This window comes from Alosa alosa, chromosome 21 (assembly GCF_017589495.1).
Source record: "Alosa alosa isolate M-15738 ecotype Scorff River chromosome 21, AALO_Geno_1.1, whole genome shotgun sequence".
Taxonomy (NCBI): Eukaryota; Metazoa; Chordata; class Actinopteri; order Clupeiformes; family Clupeidae; genus Alosa; species Alosa alosa.
In genome coordinates, this window is record NC_063209.1 from 7575178 (window position 1) to 7594279 (window position 19102).

The 19102-nt window shown below is 43.5% G+C and overlaps 2 protein-coding genes across 4 annotated transcripts; one reads left to right on the forward strand and one right to left on the reverse strand.

Annotated features, from left to right (window-relative positions):
* Window positions 1-246: 246 nt before the first annotated feature.
* On the reverse strand, window positions 247-8237 carry xkrx (XK related X-linked). Its single transcript, XM_048232181.1, has 3 exons — window positions 7100-8237; window positions 2671-2933; window positions 247-2206 (listed from the first exon to the last, which is right to left on the reverse strand). The coding sequence occupies exons 1-3, from the start codon at window positions 7462-7464 to the stop codon at window positions 1287-1289; spliced, it is 1548 nt and encodes a 515-aa protein (XP_048088138.1). The 5' UTR covers window positions 7465-8237; the 3' UTR covers window positions 247-1286.
* Window positions 8238-12897: 4660 nt separating this feature from the next.
* Window positions 12898-18790, forward strand: arl13a (ADP-ribosylation factor-like 13A). 3 transcript variants are annotated; one of them, XM_048231720.1, is made up of 10 exons: window positions 12898-12958; window positions 14364-14471; window positions 14793-14863; window positions 15137-15386; window positions 15672-15777; window positions 16230-16429; window positions 16555-16648; window positions 16814-17090; window positions 17448-17564; window positions 17886-18790. In XM_048231720.1, exons 1-10 carry the CDS (start codon window positions 12939-12941, stop codon window positions 17981-17983), a joined length of 1341 nt encoding a protein of 446 aa, XP_048087677.1. In that variant the 5' UTR covers window positions 12898-12938; the 3' UTR covers window positions 17984-18790. The 3 variants fall into 3 exon arrangements, with proteins under 3 accessions (XP_048087677.1, XP_048087676.1, XP_048087675.1); XM_048231719.1 differs by lacking the exon at window positions 12898-12958 and adding an exon at window positions 13423-13768 and having other exon boundaries at window positions 17919-18790; XM_048231718.1 differs by lacking the exon at window positions 12898-12958 and adding an exon at window positions 13424-13768.
* Window positions 18791-19102: the final 312 nt, after the last annotated feature.

Genomic DNA, 19102 nt, shown 5'->3' on the forward strand with positions numbered 1-19102 from the left:
ACGTGCAATTCTTATCATATCTTAGCACAATAGACAATAGAAGTCATTTTCAGTGACATTTAAAAAAACGACTTACCCTGATCATCCCCACGTAGCCAAAATGAAAGTTTTACAATAATTCCATCTCTATTTCCCTTGCATTCCTTCAAGATTTGGGTCTCATCATCCCATCATACACATTAGAAAACATTTAATTGAAATGTGTATTGTATTGTATTACTTTGTTAAAATAAATAACACACAATGTTAAACAACCATTTGTTTATTTATTTATTCATTCATTCATAAGGACATCATGAAGTAGTTTCAAGGCACTTCAAAAGAAAAATCAACTCCGTGTGAATCATTACAAGTATATACATACAACACCAATAACTTGGATCAACAGCAATTGTCACACATATAGCCTATACACAAATAAAAAAAAACTACTGTTGCATATTTATACGGTTTCAAGCCACTGACAACACAATATCAAAATTAAATTAAATATGGCAATTGTTACCAAACGTAAACTTGTAGGTCCCATGCATTTCCAACATACATTTTTCCCTCTCATACTCTTGTCTCAAGCACACAACAAATTTCAGTGTTGAACTGTAAGGAAACAGTCGTTCTCTACCACCTCTCCAATGGCAGTGTTAATTTGAACTTAAAAGTGCATTCAGACACAGAGTGCTAATGCCTGCTTCAGAGACTGGAGCATGTCCACTGGTGTTAGTGTGAGAGGGGAGTAGTCTCGAGGGGGATGCCCCAGGTTACCAGGTTATTCCCACCAGAAAAGGCCACTTTTGGCTCCTGTCCCACACACCTGGACTGACGTGTCCGACACCATGCAGCCTTCGTGAAGGGAGCCTTTGTGCATCTCCAGCTCTGGAACATTCCTGCATTTCCTGTGGTCCACCGTCACTGGACTAGAAGGATCAACCATCTGAACTTCCTACACACTGTCCAGATGTGAACAATGCGAAAAACAAACTCAGGCTCAGCTCAATAATACAAGCTGTCTGTGAAGCCATGTTAGACATTTAGACAAAAGAGATCAGCTCAGTAAACGTGTATTTACAGAACATCAACCAACAGAAAGATAATTCCATACCAGTCTGGCTTCCTCCCCCTCACTTCCCTGAGGTCAAATTGCTATCTTTCTAAGACTCCAGCAGGGGGCAGTATTGCACCATCTCCACCAACCTCAACTCTCAGTCAGTGGTGATTGTCCTCAACACAAGTACCATGTACTGTAACTCAGATTCAGTGTTGTGTGCTTACACAGTGTATGGCCCCAGTCAAGCCTCAACCTTCACCGAGTTATGATTAACTGTGTCAACAAGGTCTTCGTCTGTTTCCCGATCTCCAATCTGATCAACGTGAGCATTAGGTGGAGGCTCGTCATCCGGTGGCAACTGTACCACCGACTCTGGTGGATGTTCCTTAGCGGGTTCTAGTAAAGGTTCTGGAGAGGCCTCCTCCTTGTCCTCTGTTAAAGAGGGTTCCCTCTGCTCCTCCACGTCCTTCTCCTTGGGCTTGCTGCGTCGACAGCAGAAGCAGCTCAGGAAGTCCTCCACGTTGTGGTGGAAGAGGCGTCGGCACGGGTGGCAGAACTGGTAGAAGAGGAGCATGAAGAAGACAGCCAGGCCGTAGCACACCACCAGCTGAACCACCAGCAGCGGTGCGCACACGTACTCGTAGAAGTCCGACTTGTACAGGTACCAGAGCACGGTCAGCAGCACGTTCTCGGCGAAGCGCGCCGAGTAGTAGAGCGCCACGCGGTTCCAGCGCGGCTTCTTCTCGATCAGGTCGTGGTCGGCCAGGTTGAGCTGCACCGCCGACCAGCAGAAGACGTTGATGCAGGCGTACAGCAGCGTCACCATGCTCAGCACCATCACCGTGCCCACCTTGCTCAGGTCCTTCTCCACGTTCTCGGGCAGCGAGCCCCGCCGAGCCCAGAACTCCACCCACGGCAGGAAGAAGAAGAAGAGCAGGTTGGCCAGGCCCACGGGGATGATCCAGAGGTTGAGCGCCGTGCAGAAGAGCACCAGGGAGACCACGCGCGTGGCGATCTCCAGCCCGCGCCACAGCACCATGCACAGGTAGGCATGGGAACGCACGCGCACCTTGTACTCGTCGTACTTGATGTTGATGGCCAGCACACTGCACACCAGGGCACCGTAGGTGATGGAGACGAGTGTGATGATCATCAGAATGACTGGGGATTAGAGGAGGGGAGAGAAGAGAGTGGGTTAGATGGCCAGGGGAATCACCACCACCACCACCTAGATGTGAGCAGTGGACCAAGTCTACCTGTCTTGTCTGAACTGAGGTTACAATACAGACAATAGTTGTATGGTTCTGAAGGTACAGTACATAGACAAAATTAAAGAAGAAAAGGCTAAATGTAAAGTAAAACACATCTTGATAACTCAACAGAGACTCAAAAGAGAAAAGACAGAGCTCCAAAAAAAACTACTACAGCAACTGACATCTTTTGTAATATACCAATATGCCTAAACCCAACTGCACGCAAGCTTAAATGCAACAACGCATACTTTTCCTATTTTGGTGTAGACCAAGAAACCCAGCTATGTGAACATCGCTTCAGTAGAAGTCCCCTCCTAATTCCCCCTGCTGGGCTGATCCCAACATCTCCTGCCCTACTGCATAGACACATACACCTGGCGTGGAAGAAGACGTATTTCTCCTGGATGGTGACGTAGAGCTGCAGGGTGAGTTGTGGCGTGGAGCCCAGGAAGGCCTGGATGATGGCCGTGCGCTTGAAAGCGTTGCGGTGGACGGCCAGCCGGCGCTCCGAGTGGCCGATCTCCCACTCCATGGGCAGCCCCTTGCCTTTCTTCAGCTTCTTCTTGCGGCTGATGGTCACGTACGGCTCCTCCTGCCTCCCCGCCCGGCCGTACGTCACCAGCGCCTCGATGCACCTGCCGGACACCAGGGACAAAGGGAAGGAGGTCAGTACATGGTTGTGGTGAGGATCTCTTACTTGCGCTGTTCAATAGAAGCTCTGTTAGTTCAACTGTTTAATTCAGACTTAGATTCTACTAGGTCAGTGCTAGAGAGGCTTCCATCTTTAATTGGGATTTCAAAGTGACAATCAAAACAAATAACCCGTTGCACAGTGTCAGTCCCCAAGTACACGAGGTGTCATTTTAATCCACAAGAGGGCACCTGCATGCAACGAATACCAGCATTTCTCAGGCCTCTCTTCTTACTCACACTGTAACACTAGACAGGGGTGTGTTCAACAACCTCACCCTCCCTCCCTCTCTCTCAAGCACGGCTTCTTTCCGCAGTGGCATGAGCTGACAGCATATGCTAGTTTTGTTATGAGCTCATCCACACAACCACTGATAAACTGAAATACATTAGCGTTATACTGTAGAATGTCATCTGCTCTGCTCCAAAGATACTGTATCTTCCACAGTCTTTTCCAAGCAGACTAATTTGATGTACTGAAAGAAGCAATCAAGCCTCCCCTGCCAGTCACGCTTCCTGTTCTTCCAGAGGGAAGAACCTTACACAATGACTTCAGCTAACTAAAGCAAATAGACAATGATTAAAAACTGGTATATTGAGCCAGTGTCAGCATGAATGGCTCCAGGCTGTATAATGCAACTGAAACAAGGAAGGATAGAGCTTAGATAAGCTGCCAAAGCAAGCCCAACAGAATCCCTGCTGTGTTCGTGGGTAACTGCTACTGCCTCACCATATAGCCATGGAGAAAGAACACCGTCTCTGAAGTCAGCAGAAAACCTCATGGGAGAGTGTTTCAAAGGGTGTGTGTGTGTGTGTGTGTGTCTATTTGTGCTGGTACACAGATGACACAAAACTTGGTTCCTTCTTCATAAGTTCCTTATCACTGAGACCAGATTGTGGAGATATTGAGGTTCATGGCTATGAGTCTGGCTGATACAGATGTTAGAGGCTGGTCACAAGTGCAGTGACACATTAGCCAGATTTTACAGCTCTGCTTTTACAATACAATACAATACAACACACTAAACACAACACAGACATCAGTGAGACATTTATATTCAACAATGGTTCTTTAGAGGTGTAAAAGAAGGGTACTGTATGTGGGATGCGTTCAGTCAAAAGGAGAAGCCAAAACAAAAGAAAAAACAAAAAGTCATCCCATATGTGCAACTGTTACCACAACCCTGAAGTTCCTGGTGACTACAACTGCTGTGCAACGGCCTTCTTCAATATGCAATGCTGATATTGCAACAAACAATAACACCACTCAGCTCTGTGCATATCAGATGATCAACTATGAGTCAATGACATATCTCTAATACAAAATTGGAAAGTACGGTATGCAACATTTTTCAGCATTCTTTACTTTTGAAGATATTCACCAAAATTGTTCTGGATTTGACCCAGATTTCTGATTCTGGAGTTCACAACTGGGAGCAATCTTTTACAACACCTCTTTTTTAACTTAAACACGTTAACATCAAATCCAAATCACACTGGAAGGTAAGCAAGGCATGTCAAAGCGACTTTCACCCTAAACATAAAGTAAGAGATATCTAATAATCTCATAATGACACATAACGTGTAATGAATCATATCTACATTAGCCATATAACGGGTAAGTTATACACAGAAAAGTTAAAACTATATCCAGTTCACAAGTCTCTAACTTATAATATTAACTCTAACAGCAGCGTACAGATTGTTTTTTACTGACCATTTCAATACACTGTGCCTCATGTTGAAATACAAAACATGCTAATTCCACAACAAGGCACATGAGATAAGGACTATAAGGGATAGTGTTTCAATCTGACCTGCTGCTATGCTTGACAGTGCTTGTGTCAAGATTCACCTCAGACAAACACTCAAACTAAAGACTAAAAACGAAATACTCAACCCTTTCGCCAATTAAATAACATGAGCAGCTGAACAAGCATACATGGTCACTTGCGAAACCTTGGGCCTTGGTGTTACCCGGGTAACGGGTGGGAAGTGGCAACAACAGAGGCAGCTCTGTGGCACGGAGGAGCTGTTATCGTGGAGATGGCTGCACGTCTCTGAGCTGATGCTTTGTTTGCGGACGGCAGGATAATGGCTACGGAGGTCCCTCCGCTCAGCATCTCGGACAGCTGTGTTAGACCTCCGCGAGCATCCCCAGGCCTGGCTCTCTCTTATGCTATAAAAACTCAGACACTGGATTGGACTGGCATTTGTGGACACACAAACTGGATTGAACTGGCGTTACAAAGTCATAGCAGACAAAGACAATACACAGAGACAACACTGTCATTGTCTTTCCAAAACTAACATGTAGCCAACTGGAGAGTCAGAGAGCATTCTGTAGTTGATTTTTTTCATGAGAACGTTCTAAGCACTAACCACTTCTGTCTGATATGAGGAGGCAAAAACACATTGCATGTTTATTGCTGTCAACACATAGCTAATATTTTCTCACCAGGCGACATCACAACTCTACAGGCCTAGATTGACAGCAGTGTTGAGACAGGAAGCTCTGCCTGGGTTATGATATGCAGCTTCCTTGGAGGAGTACAGAGAATGGCGTCCCTCTTGGCCTCCTGACTGGTGGGTGGACATAATTACAGAGCCATCTGTTTAGCTCCAGCTCACAGTGACTCCCTGTTCACCCCAACGTTTGACAGCTCCATGAACCGGGAAAGGAAGGGTGTAACAGGCCAGAAGTGTATTTTCTCTGTGCAAGCAAAATGCGCTGGATGCTCTTAAAACCGGACCTCTAATGGCAGTCTCCGACTACTCAGCAGATTTAATCAAACAGTAGCCGCAGAGTAGACTGCCTGAACGCTGGGCTTCAGTGGACCTCTTAAGAGTAATGGATCCACTAATCATTTCCACCATCATTACACAAATGAATTATGAACTGCAAAAGGCAACCTTCTGCCTACCTAAGTGGTCTGGTGAGGAATAAGTGGAAAAATCATTATGAGTAGTTCCACGTACATGGAAACTCTTTGTAAGACATAGTGATAGACATACACAGAGGCTAATGGATCTATGATATACATTAATGTCTATATATTCCATTTTACACTAGCATTCATTCATAAAAAAAGTACTTTGATTTGGTCTATTCTCTGGTACCTCCTATTGGTTGTACTTCTACTGCTGTGATCACATCTGTATGCACTGTACACTGGCCATGAGGAATCCTACTGAGGGGGTGAGTGCAAGTCAGAACCAGCTGTCCCTTAAATGGGAAAAAATGCCAGCGTGCAACGAGAGCTGGGTTCACAGAAAGTATTCAAATCTCTACTGGAAACTACTACTGTGGGAGGAGTTGGGAGCTACACACGGGCTTCACAGCATTTATAGGGCATAGCTAACATGTTACACCCAAAGGGCCGATGCATCATGTGTGTGACCGAGGCCTGTATCTGTTCCGAATTGGGGAGTTTTAGTCAGTCTCCTCCTGAGAATTCTTGAGGCATTTCTCCTGAGTGACTTGACTTGTAATTCTGAAGAGTTTTGGTTTACAGGAAATAGAAACACTTCATCGCTGATGTAAATGTATATTTGAGTGTCAACAGTTCAAAAGAGGACAGTGGTTCCAGTGCACCTGGAACGGTTTGGTTACATACACTGAATAACAACTTCTTGCTAAGCCAACCCCCTCCTTGTAGGCTAAACACTGATTTAAACAACTTTTGACTCCACCCTGAAAGTGGCACCTGAAAAGTGAGTCACTATGTATATAGGACAGGCCTGAGCACATTTTACAAGCACCATAGTCCATATACCCTAAAGGCCTATTCAAAAGTCTACAAACCAGAGTAGAGTTCTGGAACAAAAACAAGTAAGGACTGCAATGAAAAATGTCAAACAAAAAGAATGAATATTAAAATAAGGTTAAGTATGCTGAAGTTCACAAAAACATACACGACTTCAAAGATATGCTATCTGCAATGGGCTTGTTGGACCTGGGGTGGGACAACGGTCTCCACCTTTAGTGGTTAGCAAGGTTCCATGCATGTGAACCATGCAGCCTCATACTCATAAAGCTCGCTGGTGGTTTAAGAATAGTTTAGTATGAGACAGACCACATTCAAAACCTGTGCCATGATGCCCGGATTACCTTATCAATGGCCCCAACATCAGCATGTGCATGAACAGGACCAGGGGCCTGTCCATGCCCAAATCCCTGTGAATGAAGGTCAGCGTCAGCTGAATCAGCACCGCCGGTATAAGCATGAAGGCGATGGTCAAGCCCATCCAAGTATCGTCTTCGCTGTCATGGTACAGTTTGCTGAGTATAGACGCGCAAACTACCTCAGCACACCAAAGCACTGTGGCAAGTATCACGCTGATGGGTAGATGGACTTGGCTGTGGTTGATGACCAAGACGACCTCCCCGTTTTCGGGCTTGGATGCCGGCTGGGGGTGCTGCTGCGGCTGGACCTCCACGATTTCATTTTCCGCCGCTGTGTCTTTCCTCTCCATTAGCCTACAGTACGGAGCTCCAAATATGAGGCTGGATGACTAAAAACCCGACGAAGTCATTCAAAAGTTTTCACTGTTTCAAACAGTCCCAGACATTGTTTCTACAAGCATTGTTTCTACAAACACGAGAGGATTGAAGAAATGAAGAAGGAAACGCGTGTACGTTCTATCCCTAGAAACTTTGATGCAAAATGTGGTCTTCTGAAACAAGTCCATTAGAAACATTAGAAATACAGATTGATCCCATGGCGAAACTGTTTGCTTGATACATAGTATCTCCTTGTGGGTTCCTTGCTGGGGCGTCAAAAGAGAAGACCGTATTGTTCATTCGCTTATTTTAAGATGACGTCACCTAAATGATCATATGAAACCACTTCCCATCAGGTCAATTTTGATGAATAGTGCATGTAAACACAAACATGAAGTGTGCTTACAGAAGCACAGTCGGTCCTTTTCAAAATTACAGAAAAGTTGCAGCGTTCACTTGTTCGCACAGGCAGCGGTGAAATATCGCGCGTTGCCAGTCGACCACAAAACGAAACCATGTAAGCCTTTAAGATTCATTTCCACGAAGTTCATCCGTGGGTCCAAATTGGAATCGTCCAAGGCGCGAATTGTAAAGGCAATTGTAAAACTTTAAAGCCAGGTGTGTCCACGATTCCACACACTGCATGCACTGACAAGTCAACCCCGATCGCCTGTCCTGTATCCGCCGGGTCCTAGAGTCCTGTGAATTCAAACAAAGAAGGCTACACCGCACAGCTGTGCCCGAGAAGACACTATGCGTCTATTTTTATGCCATGCTATTTAGGGGAGGGGTTTTAATAAAAACTCTGGCGGGGAAATAAGTCTAAACGCGAAAGCTGTTTCAATTCCCCTTCCTAAAAAAATCACACATGGACATGGAGAATGTTTGGTGTTAAAAAGTGAAACCTACGGAGCCCCTAAGGGGACATGAGCAAAACAAAATCTGAAACTTTCATGTGCTCACCTGAAACTTTTATATGCTCACGTGAAACTTTAATGTGCGCACATGAAAATTTCATGTAAAAAGGTTTTGCGTGCACACACGAAACTTTCATGTGCTCACGTGAAAGTTTCATGTGCATACACGTAAACTTTAGATTTTTTTTGCTCATGTCCCCTTAGGGGCTCCGTAGTCTTGTTTTACTGAGATATTTTATTTTATTTTATTTTATTTTATCAAGAACTATTAGGGTCTTAGAAAGGAAATTGCATTCCCATGTTTAGGCATGATTTGAAACACTCAATGGATAAATATAATTTTGGAAACTATGTTCAAAGAGGTACATTTATCTAACCTATTATGGCTCAATTTACTTTGGCTGAGCCTCTAACAAATTCCATGATGTTTCCATGAAGTTGAACCCCAGTTGAACACTTCTCTAAATACTAAGTAGCCTAAGTCCTAAGGGATACACACAAGTAATACACAGGGCAGGGACACTGGAACATAAAGGCATAGGTTCTTTCCCAAACCGTTTTACAAAACGATTATTCAATTATTACACCAGGGGCGCCGTACTTTGGAATATATACATAATGTGGGGGGCCATCAGGACTGCCTATGCATCTTCTGCTACACCCCTGATTACAACACACTATGGAGATGACCAGTTTCTGGTATTTAGGGACAGCTTGCTTCCCCATTTGTTTTTACAGGAAACATTGCAGTGGGATCACTGACTAAATGCTACTTTCTGCAGTTTCTGAAAGCTAAAGTATTGTTCAAGCACATATTTTCTATCGGCCCATGTTTTAGCCAGGATGTTGGCTCTGTACACAAAGAGGGGTCTGCCTTCCTCAGATTCCTTTTTAGGTCGTCTGCAGCGTTTGGCTCAGGTTCAATGTCAGGCTGCACTGTGAGTCAGCCAGACAGTTCTAGGGCTTCTCTGTTGACTTCCACCAAACACTTTGTATTGCACTGGAAGCAGCACTTAGTATTTTGATCACCCCTAGCTCAGCACTCTCTGTTTCCCTTTCATGAAGTAAGGAGACTTGGGCGTGTAAGAGCTGTAAATTCTCCAGGAAGAATGTAAAACGACATTTTTTTATATTGATTTAAGCTATCGAGTTTTGTGTGTTTGCGCAATTGTGAAAAAGCAAACATGAACTGGTAAAGTAGGAATCTGTATGGGGAGGAAGATTAGGGCCACCACCTGTTCAGTTCTGTGTTAGTTCTGGTTGAATGTGGTTGTTATTCTAATCCAAATCAAATAGGAGCTTTCATTCCCCCCAGTGCTTTGCATGACCTGCTCAGGACTAGTATTGTTACACTGCTAAAGTGGACGTTTGTTAGAGGAGGAAGGCAGTGAATCTCAGTCATTTTAAGTCTATGTTTATTTATCCAAAACAAATCAAATTAACTTCATGTCCATAATCACAGAGATATTTTTTTATTATGATCCACATGTACTTCTGTTCAACGCATGTTTTCTCATGCTCGCTGAAAAATAGAATAGAGAAGGTCAAATACACATGATCAGAAAGAAGCCGCAAGAAAAAACCGCAAATCACTGTGGACACTCTGTTGTTTCCCCCTGTCACCTCAGTTCGGAGTGAGTGAGTGTAGTTTCTTATGAATGGTTTCAGAGTTGTCAGCTCAGGTAGGCCAAGGCAAGTGGCTCTTGTTTGCGTTATGTCTATAGAATGTTGCCATGTAGGCTGGTTTGTCAGCTTGACACCTGGGAGGCCCGGTACCTCCCTCTCAAGGAAGCCAACCAAGATCAAGACCGATGCACTCATACTGAAAACTACCTGTCAGTCTTAACAGCTCCACCTCTCTCACAGTCGAGTGGGTGTAGCCAGCCTGTGTGACTGATGGCTCTTCAGTCCACCTAGGGGCAAAGGCTCAGACTGCAGGCTGAGACATAATCTGGTTAAAGTATGCTGTAACAGGACCCGCTGGAGGAAAACACACGCCAAGTGGGCGCAAAGAACAATATTCGCTGTGAACAGAAGTATATGTGGTGATTTGTTTGAAAGGTGCATAGTACTTATTTAGCGCAGAATGTGAAGAAGAAATTTGAGAACACAAAATACCGGTACACTAAGAAAGTCAAATGTTGTATAATAGGCTTATATTAATATCTCTATTCCAAGAAAAATATCAGCGCCAGTGAAAATGCAACAGCAGATAGGCATATGTGTGTTTGTGTGTGTGTATAGTGTAATGTAGTGTCGTGTAGTGAAGTGTGAGTGTCCAATTACTGATCCCTCTCTGGCCCGCTATGTGTGTGGTGTCCAGTCCAACTGGACGATCGACTCGCCTGAGTATAGTCAGCAGATGAGAGAACTCTCTGATTGGACCTTTCTCTAATGACTTAAGGGGATGAAGCAGAGAGATGAAAAGGCAGAGACAACGAAAGGGAGAAAGGAATAAGCTCGTGGGGGTCATTTGCTGACATCACACCCTGCAGAGTAGTCACAGGCACTAGAACCGCATTAATATGATTTGATATGGAGGCGGCAGAGGGCCTGTTTCCGGGTATGTTGTTGCTGTAAACATTTAGACAGGGGCTACTTTCTGTTTACAGCCTAAGGACCCATTGGGCAGGAAGCCAGTTTCCGCAAATGCCAATTCGGTCATTTGCTTGAAAACTCATGACCCATCCACTGTCTATCATTTTAAATAAAAATCTCACAGACCTCACAAGAAGGCAGGATTTACAGCCCTCTAGTGGCAAGCACAGGATACAGCAGCATACATTGTCACAATTTGTGCCATTACAATTGGTTTTATGTGAATAGCCTATAATAACATTAGGAATCTTGGAACTAGTCATTACAGCATTATTTCATTAAAACACAATGCAGTTTGCAGTGTACTAAGGTGGGTACATCCCTGTGCAATATCACTTAAATGTGAATTGGTTCCAAAATTGTAAAATAAATTAGTTAATCCTGTACACATTCTGAATCCATCCAATGGAACAGGTCCAGAAAGCCATTTAGGATAGAAAATGTTAAATTCTCGTGTTCTCCTTCAAGTACAGAGGCTATTCATAACTATAACTATATAACTATACACAACCCAGTCAGCACCCCTTTCATTACTAAGATGAACATATCATTTATTCAATACTTCCTTTGTCTACCTATATTATTATGACAAGAGTCCTACTCAGTATGTTTCTCTGCCCCTGGCTGTTTGTCTGGAGGCTTTGTGTTTCTCTACCCTTCCCTTTAAAGCTCAAATGTATTCAACTGTATTCAAGTCAGGCAACATATTTGGCCAGGTAATAGTTTTCAAATTTTTCTTCTTCAGAAACTCGATTGATTTTCACAGTATGCTGCCTATAATAAATATCTTCTCCCCAACACCTTCTGCCCTCGTGCAGCCCCATATCACCACCATCCCAAATTCACGTTTCACTCTCAGAACTCAGAACTCTCAGAACCAATTGCTGTGGTTGTCCAGGCCCCGTTCCTGCCAAACATGCTGGACCCCCATCTCAACAGAACACATCTATCATAGTCTCAACTGACCCAAGACATGCAGATAGCCACATATGTAATGCAGTAATGCAGGCACACATGTAATAACAGCTCCATCAGTCCAAACCTGGGAAAGTTCCACAGTTATTTTTAGTGCAATTAGGGTATGCTATTTTGCATTAGTAATCACAGGTTTTCTGACTTGTGTCAGTAGTCACAGGTCAGGTATATTCACTTTTGTTGAATTTAGTTTTTTATTACTTTCAGGCCTGTGCTTTTGGTATGGTCTTTCTAAATGGTTTTTGATTGTTCAAAAGATGAAATAGCCAACTTTATTTGTCAACGTAATACAAATATTGAAAGGTCATGCCATTCTGAATCATTTGACATTCAACTGATTTTGCACTGGGGTGACCTCCCTTCTTCTATAGACTGTAGTTTAAACATTCATGAAATAATTCAGATGATTCATATTCCGCTTGTTTTCTTTTGGACCTTAAACAAATATTGAAAAGTCATGTACAAATGTCAAAATGTGGTGGAAAATGAATCTACAATTCACCAGTGCATGCAGTCTGGAGTGTGTGTGAAGCATAAGAACATAGTTATTGCGTGTAGAAATCGTTGGAACCCACTGTTCCCTTGCAGAGTAATCTCTTGCCTTTCTCAGCAACACTGACTAGCAACTACAGAGTCGTGTTGACATGTGTCGTGTTGGCTTTTTCGTCACATCGCAATCAGATCTTCTGACCAGAGGCCCACACCTCTCTGCCCTCTCAACCCAGGTGACTCACCCGATGTCACAGGTCAGCTAACCTGCGGCAGGAAATAGATCTCATCTCAGCACTGGCCAGTATAAATAGACAGATCACAGATTGGCTGAGAGGCTGTGATTGACATGTCATGCCTGGCACCTCCCATATGGGGTGACCAGGGGATTACTGACATAATTGGAGCCTGAGGAGTTTTCTTTACTGGAGGGTCAAGATGTTACAGTGGAGAAAACAAACAACCACATGGAGACAGACATATTGCTGTAAGTACTTCAGAGATTACTTCATATTACTTTCGTCATTATCCCCACATGTAGAGGTGCAATGTTCGATTGCAATCTCATATGCACAGACTTACTTGCCAAGTAGTTTCTCTTGGAGGATTAACACAGGCTTTACTGTGTTTACAGACAACTCACTTATATGCGAGCTACATACAGATTATCTATACTGCAAAGAACTCCCAATATGCTTGTTTAAATGTTCAACAAATCTACAGTAAACAAAATAACCTTAGGTTTTACTAACTAAGGAGTATTGTATGGTTATGTCGGCCTCGGTCTCAGATATGGAGAGGAGGCAACACTCCAAAACTCACACATGCAGTGAGTACATGTAATTACATTACTGCAGGGCTGAGAACATGGACACTTAAAAATGGGTCATTCTGTTTTGAGGTCGGGAAAAAAAGAGACCCTTTAATGTTCTCAGACCAGCCTAGAGGAGCTTACCTCAAACAGATGCTGAGAACAGAAGGCTGAGGCAGACTGAGTGATCTCCGTAACCTAAAGCCTCCCCCATACCCAAACACACCTGTTAATGTCACACATAGCTATGGGCTTTTGTGTGGTACAGGTGTAGACGCCATTATCCTACCCAGACAAATCCGAAGGCTGTGCCTGGAAACCCAAATGAAGCCATGATTCAGAAGGTAGAGGGGGATACTCTCTTAGAACAACAGCTATCTTAAGTGTGGATGGGTGATAGAAAATGTCAAGAACCGTATCTGTCAGTTGTACTAGGTTTGAAGAACAATTGCGAGCTATGGAGCCCAGGCTGTATAATTTCTACTGGTAAGAGAGGCTGCTGTTGGTGTGGGTTAGGATTCAAGTGGGTAGAACACTTGTAGAACACACGATGGAATAGATGGAGATAATGAGATATGTGGCAGTTGTGGTTCCTTACAGTTCTTTGGTGAAGTGGAAAAATGTTGTGGGAAAAAGTTTTGAAGAACTATTTTCTTGACGAATTCAGATGTTGTTTTTTAAATTAGTAATGTACTGAAAATATAAGATGTGAATTATCTTAAAGACTAGTTCATCTCAACATAATATGATACTCTCACCATTTGCTCCTGTATGTTGTGCCGCCATGTGCCGTGTTGTACATTCCTCATGCCATGTGATTTTATTTTTCCGACCTATGTATCCATACGACAACAGGATAGCAAATTCAAAAATATATCTATTATTTTAGCATTATTCAAAAATCTTTGTAATGTATGCATATGAAGAATCTGTATTTTAACCTGGTTGCTTGTGAAAACATTTATAATCCTCTACCTCCTCTTTTAGACGCTTGACAACATGAGCTTAGTTGGCCAGTAGTGGCAATGTCTTACTGGCGTGCAGCCCTCCTGAGAGATGCTGTGCATGTGTGGTGTTGTAGGTATGATCTGAGGAGAAGATGGTTGCCACTCTGCTCCCCGCAGCTCAAGATGTTCAACCTGATTGGCAACTGCTGCAGCTGGGTCTCCAAATTCCAGCAACCCATGAGGTACTCGTCCGTTTGTAGCTGTAATGTCATCTTACTGTCACATTGTTCTCATCCTGTTTTCATAATGATTCTCTGTGCTTGCTTAGTAACATAATCAGGACCACCATATGCTGAATATTACCTCACAGTGTGGCAATACCTTCAGTGTTTAGTCACCATTTGTTATTATTAGAAGGATTAGATGGCAGTAATCCCCATGACTCATTAATACTATGACGGTCTTGAACACAGGATTCCCTTGAGAGTGTACGAGCAGCCTCTCAATGCTGCCAGTGGGCACACTGATATTATAAGCCTACTGTTTATATTTTCTTTTAACAGGAAAGCAACAGTGCTTGTGGTTGGTCTTGACAATGCAGGGAAAACCTCCTCAATCAGAGGAATGTTGGGAGGTAATGAATTATTGCACTTCAAGTCTTCTTTTTGTGATTGGTATTCATATTATTCATATTAAAATGACAGTGTACAGTAGACGTCCTTACCATGTTAAGAGCTTATTATTTAGAATTAGGGGCATATTTTAGCAGAGATAATCTAGTAGGCGGTAACCAAATCAGCTAAAAAAAAGACAAATATTGAACTAATGTCTTTAAATTCAAAAGATGGTCTTGTTTCTGCGCTGCGCTGGCTTTTGTACTTAACTGATGACCGCTCTCTTGCTGCAGTGCCCCCAGGTGAGGTGGGTCCCACCCAGGGCTGTGTACGCACTGAGCTGCGAGTGGAGAACTTCCTGGTGACCGTGCTGGACATGGGAGGAGCTCCAGAGGAACGGGAGGCCTGGACGGCGCGCTATGGAGAGGCTCATGGCTTCATTTTCGTGGTGGACTCCAGTGACCGGGCCCGGATCAAGGAGGTCAAGGAGGAGATGGTGGACATCCTGAGGCAGCCCAGGGTGGCTGGGAAACCTTTCCTGGTGTAAGCCAACTCACACAAGACATATAAAAATGCACCTGCTTGTGTGCACTGTAAATACAACCCAGTCTGTATAGTATATATAATCCAGTTAAGCAGTGAAAATGAAAGTAGAAGTATTTTGTGTGTGACATGATGCATCTCACCCCTGTTGTAAAGGTAAATGTATGCAGTATATACTATCTAAATGTATATGTTGCGTTGTAGGTTTCACTCACAGCACACAGACACAGATTTTGTTCATTCCTGTCTCTCACATTATTCTTTTTTCCATGTACCAATCTTCAGGTTAGCCAACAAGCAAGACAAAGTGAATTCCATGCTTGGGAGTGAGCTGATTGAAATTCTCTCACTGGAGCAGCTTGTCAACAAAAGCCGGTCTTTGTGTCACATCGTGAGTTAAAAAAAAACGACTTCTATGGTTATGATTATGGTCATTGTATTTAGCAGACGCTTTTGTCCAAAGCGATGCTTCTATACACCCCAGCCACAACAATCCATCTTCACCTGTTAATCCATCCATCTTCACCTACAATCCATCCATCTTCACCACAACAATCCATCTACACCTACACATGGTATAAAAACAGTTTATCAGCTGTTTTTGACCTCAGTGCCAGTGATGAGCATCAGCTTCAACACTAACTCAAACATGGAGCTCTGGAAGTCATACTTACTGTATGTTTATGAACTGGTGACTGATTAGCTATGGCCATGCATTACTTTTATGTTATATCTAAAAATAGATACATGTCTGTTATACAGTATCTATGAATACTATACCGAAGTCTGGACAGTGAACTGATGTGAACTGACCCATCCCGTCCCTTCTGTATTGTCTCACAGGAGCCGTGCTCAGCCTTACTGGACCTGAGGAGGTGGTCAGACAGGAAGACGCTGAGGGGTTTGCGCTGGCTACTTCGGGCCGTGAGCCTTGACTACTCCGAGCTCTGTGCACGCATCATACGTGACGCGCGGAAGCCCTATGGGCAGGACGAGAGGGAAAAGAAAAGAGAGAAAGGTCGCCGCAAGACCAGAGAACAGAGGTTAGAGCGCCGCTTCTCTGCAGTAGCCTATGGCTCAAAACTGCCACCTTGTGTTCAGTAAAGATGTTCCCTTACCACAAAACAAATTTAACAATACTGGTTTGTATTTTGTCATTCTTGTTCAGGCATCCTGGAAGCAAAAGTGACTTGCGCAAGGAAAAGACCAAGAAATCGAAAGGAGGCAGCTCACTGCAGCCTATCCGAGATATTCTGAACAGGGTAAATCAATTCTTTCTTCCTTGCCCTTCACTCTTCATGACACCCTTCCATTGCAGGTTATCCTTGTTTTGTGGTTAGTCATGGAGGGCAGTCATCAATGGATTGAATGGATCAATGGAATGGTTGAAGAGCTCAATGTCTGAAATTTCATTTGAAATCTTCTAGGAGGACTCCCTGAAAAAGAAGCTAAAGAAAAAAAAGGTAAAGGGGAAAATAAAGACGGAGAATGCCAAAAACAGTAGGGAGAATGAGAACGGTGAAGAGGAGGTTGATGAAGGTGAGGCTGCCGAGGCCGAACAGGAGCACAACAGCGAGAAGGAGAAAGCCAGCAGCGCCCTGTTGCCAGGGAAACAAAGCAAACTCAAGCGAAAAGTAAAAGTGAAAGAGGAGACCTTGGATCTGCCTGAATCTCTCGACACCGATGACTCCAAACCCTCCAAAGGTATACAGTGAAGTGCTGCTGACAATGTCTTTTAGCATTATTGAGTGCAAAACACACTAAGGTTACCTACCATCTTAACAGAAAATCTACATGACTGGCTTCTTGCATTTATTGTGTAAGTCACCTACTCAGGGGCGCCGCTAGGGAGCGGGGAAAGTTAGGATGATTCTAAGGGCCGAGCACTGACAGGGGGCCCCCATAATAATAATAATAATAATAATAATAATAATAATACTATATAATATTGGGGGGCCCAGAACTATTGTCTGTCATAGGGCCCAAATGTTCTAGCTGCGCCCCTGCACCTACTGACTGCAAAGCACTCCATCATTTCTAGTCTGGTGACATGCGTTTCAGGGGAGAAGGGGGAGAAGAGAAAGAAGAAAAAGACAATCAAGGTCAAACGGAAAAACAAGATCAACACTGAAGTGCCAGCAGCATACACTCAGCCTGTGGATCTCTCGGCCACTTTTGGTAAGTACAAGTGTTGTAGCCGTGATCCTGTGAACTGTGCCAACTGTGGTAGAAGTAGTGGGCACCCAAAGTCTGGTCCAGCAGGATGTCATGACCCAGAACTTCAGCAGCCTCTTTCATCGATAAGGCGTTTTTATTGGCCAATGTAAGCTTAAATTTACAGCAAGAGACACATTAGTGTGAAAAAACCACAGAGAGAGAGAGAGGAACAAGAAGAGACCAAGAGGTGCAGTTCCCTCCTTGACCAGATGGGGGCAGCCCATGTGCATACTGTAGGACCTGTGAAACCAAATGTGTCCAATTTTCCCTGTTTCCTGATAGATCTTTACAGAAAAGCAATTTTGGCTCTAAAAGCCCGACAGGAGCAGGAACGGGAGCAGGAGCAGGAGAGAGAGCAAGACCAGGGTCTGGAGCGGTGACCACCCGACCGCTCTGGCAGAAGTCTTGGCCATGTGATGACCCCATAAGCTGGCCTCCGCACAGCTGTCCAGGGGTTTATGAGCTTGCCGTGGCTCCTCCTTGGTTACTTATCCTTGTGTAGCCGCTTCTCTGAGGAGCGCCAGCCAAACCTACTTTTCAGGACACGAGGCCTATCTGAGACTTGTTCCCAGAGGCAGCAGAAACGGCGCATTCCAGAGACGAGCAGCGACCTAACCCTGGATAAGTCCATCTCATGTCAATGGCTTCTAGGATGTCTGCATCCATTCTCACAGTCAACTGATGTTCTACCTGAAACCAATAAAAATGTAGGCTAGTTCAACGCTGAAAAAAGGAAATGGAAACTCTAAAGACTGCTGTGTTTTGAATGTGTATAATGTATTTCAAATGTTATACATGTACTGTGTGGTAAGACCAAACAATGTGATTTTGCTGAACATGATTATTTATATTTGTATGTAAACGTATGTAGTGGCATTCGACAGTCCATTTGATGATAAGATCTGATATTTATTTATGTTTACTCTGTTCTTTATGCTGGTGTGAATTTCTTTTCTATAGTTCCTCTTGTAAAAAAGGGGGACACTTTTCAAAAGAACTGATGTTGAAATTGTTTTAGTTGCCAGATGAAGAATGTTGCCAATTTTATTTTTTAATCACATACTGTGACCATATATGGCAGGACGTTGTCTGCATTTTCAGAGGTGGATGTGTGTAGAACTGATGTTATATGACTACAGACTTCACAGATGTTTCCCATTTAAATAAAACAAGATACATATTTTCTACCATCTTGTTTTTTGTTGATAGCCTAAACAAATACTTCTAACTGGAATTTCCATTGACACTCTTTCAATGTGAAACTTTGTATACCATGGCACTGTTTTGACTGGTTGCCTTGAATTGTTACTCATTTGTTTTGGTTAGATATGGAAATCTATTTATCCATACTACATCAGTGGGTCACAGTGGCAACATTTAGGTCACTAAGAATGACCTGATGAAATGCCTAAATGTAAACAATGGGATAGGCTATTAGGTTTCTCTTGCCATAATACATTGCAGAAATAATACCCAGAGACAAGAAGCAGCCTTGTACA

Bases quoted from the DNA above. Each gene is read 5' to 3' on its own strand.
- xkrx (XM_048232181.1), bottom strand. From the start codon at position 7,464: ATGGAGAGGAAAGACACAGCGGCGGAAAATGAAATCGTGGAGGTCCAG. The intron at 2,934-7,099 runs GTAATCCGGGCA...GGTGTCCGGCAG, and splicing joins ATGTTGGGGCCATTGATAAG to GTGCATCGAGGCGCTGGTGA. The intron at 2,207-2,670 runs GTATGTGTCTAT...TCTAATCCCCAG, and splicing joins CGTCTTCTTCCACGCCAGGT to TCATTCTGATGATCATCACA.
- arl13a (XM_048231718.1), top strand. From the start codon at position 13,686: ATGTCAAGAACCGTATCTGTCAGTTGTACTAGGTTTGAAGAACAATTG. The intron at 14,864-15,136 runs GTAATGAATTAT...CTCTTGCTGCAG, and splicing joins AATCAGAGGAATGTTGGGAG to TGCCCCCAGGTGAGGTGGGT. The intron at 16,430-16,554 runs GTTAGAGCGCCG...ATTCTTGTTCAG, and splicing joins CGCAAGACCAGAGAACAGAG to GCATCCTGGAAGCAAAAGTG.